A 1,986-nucleotide genomic window follows, 5' to 3' on the forward strand; every position below is an offset into this window, starting at 1 on the left:
GGCGGAAGAAGGAAGATGGTGGAAGAGGGGGCGGCAGTGAGGAAGAGGGATCAGGCATTGAAGAGAAGCGCGCGAGGCGTGCAGGAAGAGGGGCGCGTGCGGCGGCAGGGGCGCAGGTGCGTGCGGTGGCGGCAGGGCGCGGCGGCGGGGCGGCGGCGGCAGGGGGCGGTGCGTGGGTGAATGCGATGGCAGCAGGGCGCAAAAGAGGGGAATGATGCGCGGCGACAGGGCGGCGGGCAGGGCAAAGAAAGAGGTATCTGTGCTATCAAGAGGGGCGTATTACATATCGACAGGGGAAGGAATAGGGCAAAGAGATGCGGCGGCAGGGCGTATCGAAGGAAGAGGATGCGAAGAGGGGGCGGTATAAAGTGTGGTGGCAGGGGACGTAAAGGCGTGAGTGGCAGGGGGAAGAGGGGGGGTGTGGTGGCAGGGCGTGTGGTGGGTGGCGGTCTAGGGCAGGGATTGCGTGGTCAAGAAGTGGCGGGCAGGGGGCGCAGGGCAGGGGGTAAGAGGGGTGCGTGGCGGCAGTGCAGGCAGGGGTGCGTGTGGTGGCAGGGGAAGAGAATGTGTGAGGACGTGGTGGGTAGGGGGCGTGGCAGGGCGCGGTGGCAGTAGGGTGGCGGGCAGGCGTGTGGTGGGAAAGCAGGGGCAGAGGGGGCGTGGGGCGTGGCAGAGGCGGTGAAGAGGGGCAGATGCGCAGGGGGCGTGCGGTGGGCAGGTGCAGGGTCGAATGTATCAAGAGGGGCGCAAGGCGGGCAGAATGGGGCGCAAGTAAGAGGGAAGCAAGGCGGGCAGGGGGGCGCAAGTGGCGGAAGAGGGGGGTCAGGCAGGCAGGGGAAGAGGAGACGGGGCAGGGTAAGAGGGGGCGCAAGATCAAGAGGGGAAGAGGGGAAGAGGGGGAACGGGGCGGTCAAGATAGGGGCACAGGGGAAGGGGCGGTGGCGGGCAGGGCGTGAAAGTGGCAGGGCGAAGAGGGTTATCGCAGCAGGGGGCGCGTATCAAGAGGGGCGTATTAAGAGGGGCGCAAGTGGTCACAGGGGCGCGGCGGCAGGAAGGCGGTCAAGAGGGGGCGCGCGGCGAAGAGGGGGCACAGGGGCGCAAGAAAGATGGCGACGAAGAGGAAGAGGATGCGCGCGGCGGCAGGGGGCGGCGGGCGGGCGACCAAGAGGGCGTGAGTGTGGTTGGTGGGCGTGCGTGGCGGGCAGGCGGCGCGGTGGTGGCGAGGGGGGGGCGTGATGGGCAGGGGCGCGCTCAGAGAGGGGGCATTATAAAATATGGGGCGGGTGAAGAGTAAAGAGATGACGGCGGCGGCAAAGAGGATGCGCGGTGATCCGCGCAGGGCAGGGGGGCGTGTGGTGGGCAGGGGGCGTGGTGGGCAGGGCGGGCGGCAGGGGCGGCATTGGCAGGTGGGGGCGTGGCGGGCAGGGCGGCGGCGCAGGCAGGGGGGGCGCGTGGCGGCAGGGGGCGTGTGGCGGCAGGGGGCGTGAGTGGCAGGGCGGCGGGCAGGGGGCGTGCATTGGCAGGGGGTGGCGTGGTGGGCAGGGGGCGGTGCAGTGGGCGAGGGGGCGGTGGTGGGCAGGGCAAGAGTGGGCAGGCGGCGGGCAGGGGGCGGTGACAAGAGGGGGCGCGTGGCAGGGGCGCAGTGGCAGGATGCGCGTGGCGTACGGGGCGTGACAAGAGATGCGTGGCGGCGAGGGGCGCGTGGCGGCAGGGCGGCGCGGTCAGTATTCAAAGAACACAACATGTGGTGATGTCCAAAATGTGGTCAAGGGGTGGGTAGGGATGGGGGGACAGAGAGAGAGAGAGAGAGAGAGAGAACAGGCATACAGAGTGAGAGGAGAAGGAAAGGAAGGAGGGGAGAGAGGGTGAGAAATCCAGCAGTATTACCTCCCACGAGACATAGTGAAACAACATGGTGAGAGTGGAGTGAAAGGGAGAGTGAGAGAGGGCAAATTAGTAGTGTCCTGGGACGCATATATATATATA

The 1,986-nt window shown here is 67.7% G+C and overlaps 1 protein-coding gene across 1 annotated transcript; it reads right to left on the minus strand.

The window, feature by feature from the left end:
• Nucleotides 1–1,012: 1,012 nt before the first annotated feature.
• Nucleotides 1,013–1,744, minus strand: LOC121855224 (extensin-like). Its single transcript, XM_042350092.1, has one exon. It carries the CDS (start codon nucleotides 1,742–1,744, stop codon nucleotides 1,013–1,015), a length of 732 nt encoding a protein of 243 aa, XP_042206026.1.
• Between the last annotated feature and the right edge of the window lie 242 nt (nucleotides 1,745–1,986).

Source organism: Homarus americanus, unplaced genomic scaffold (assembly GCF_018991925.1).
Source record: "Homarus americanus isolate GMGI-L3 unplaced genomic scaffold, GMGI_Hamer_2.0 scaffold3630, whole genome shotgun sequence".
Taxonomy (NCBI): Eukaryota; Metazoa; Arthropoda; class Malacostraca; order Decapoda; family Nephropidae; genus Homarus; species Homarus americanus.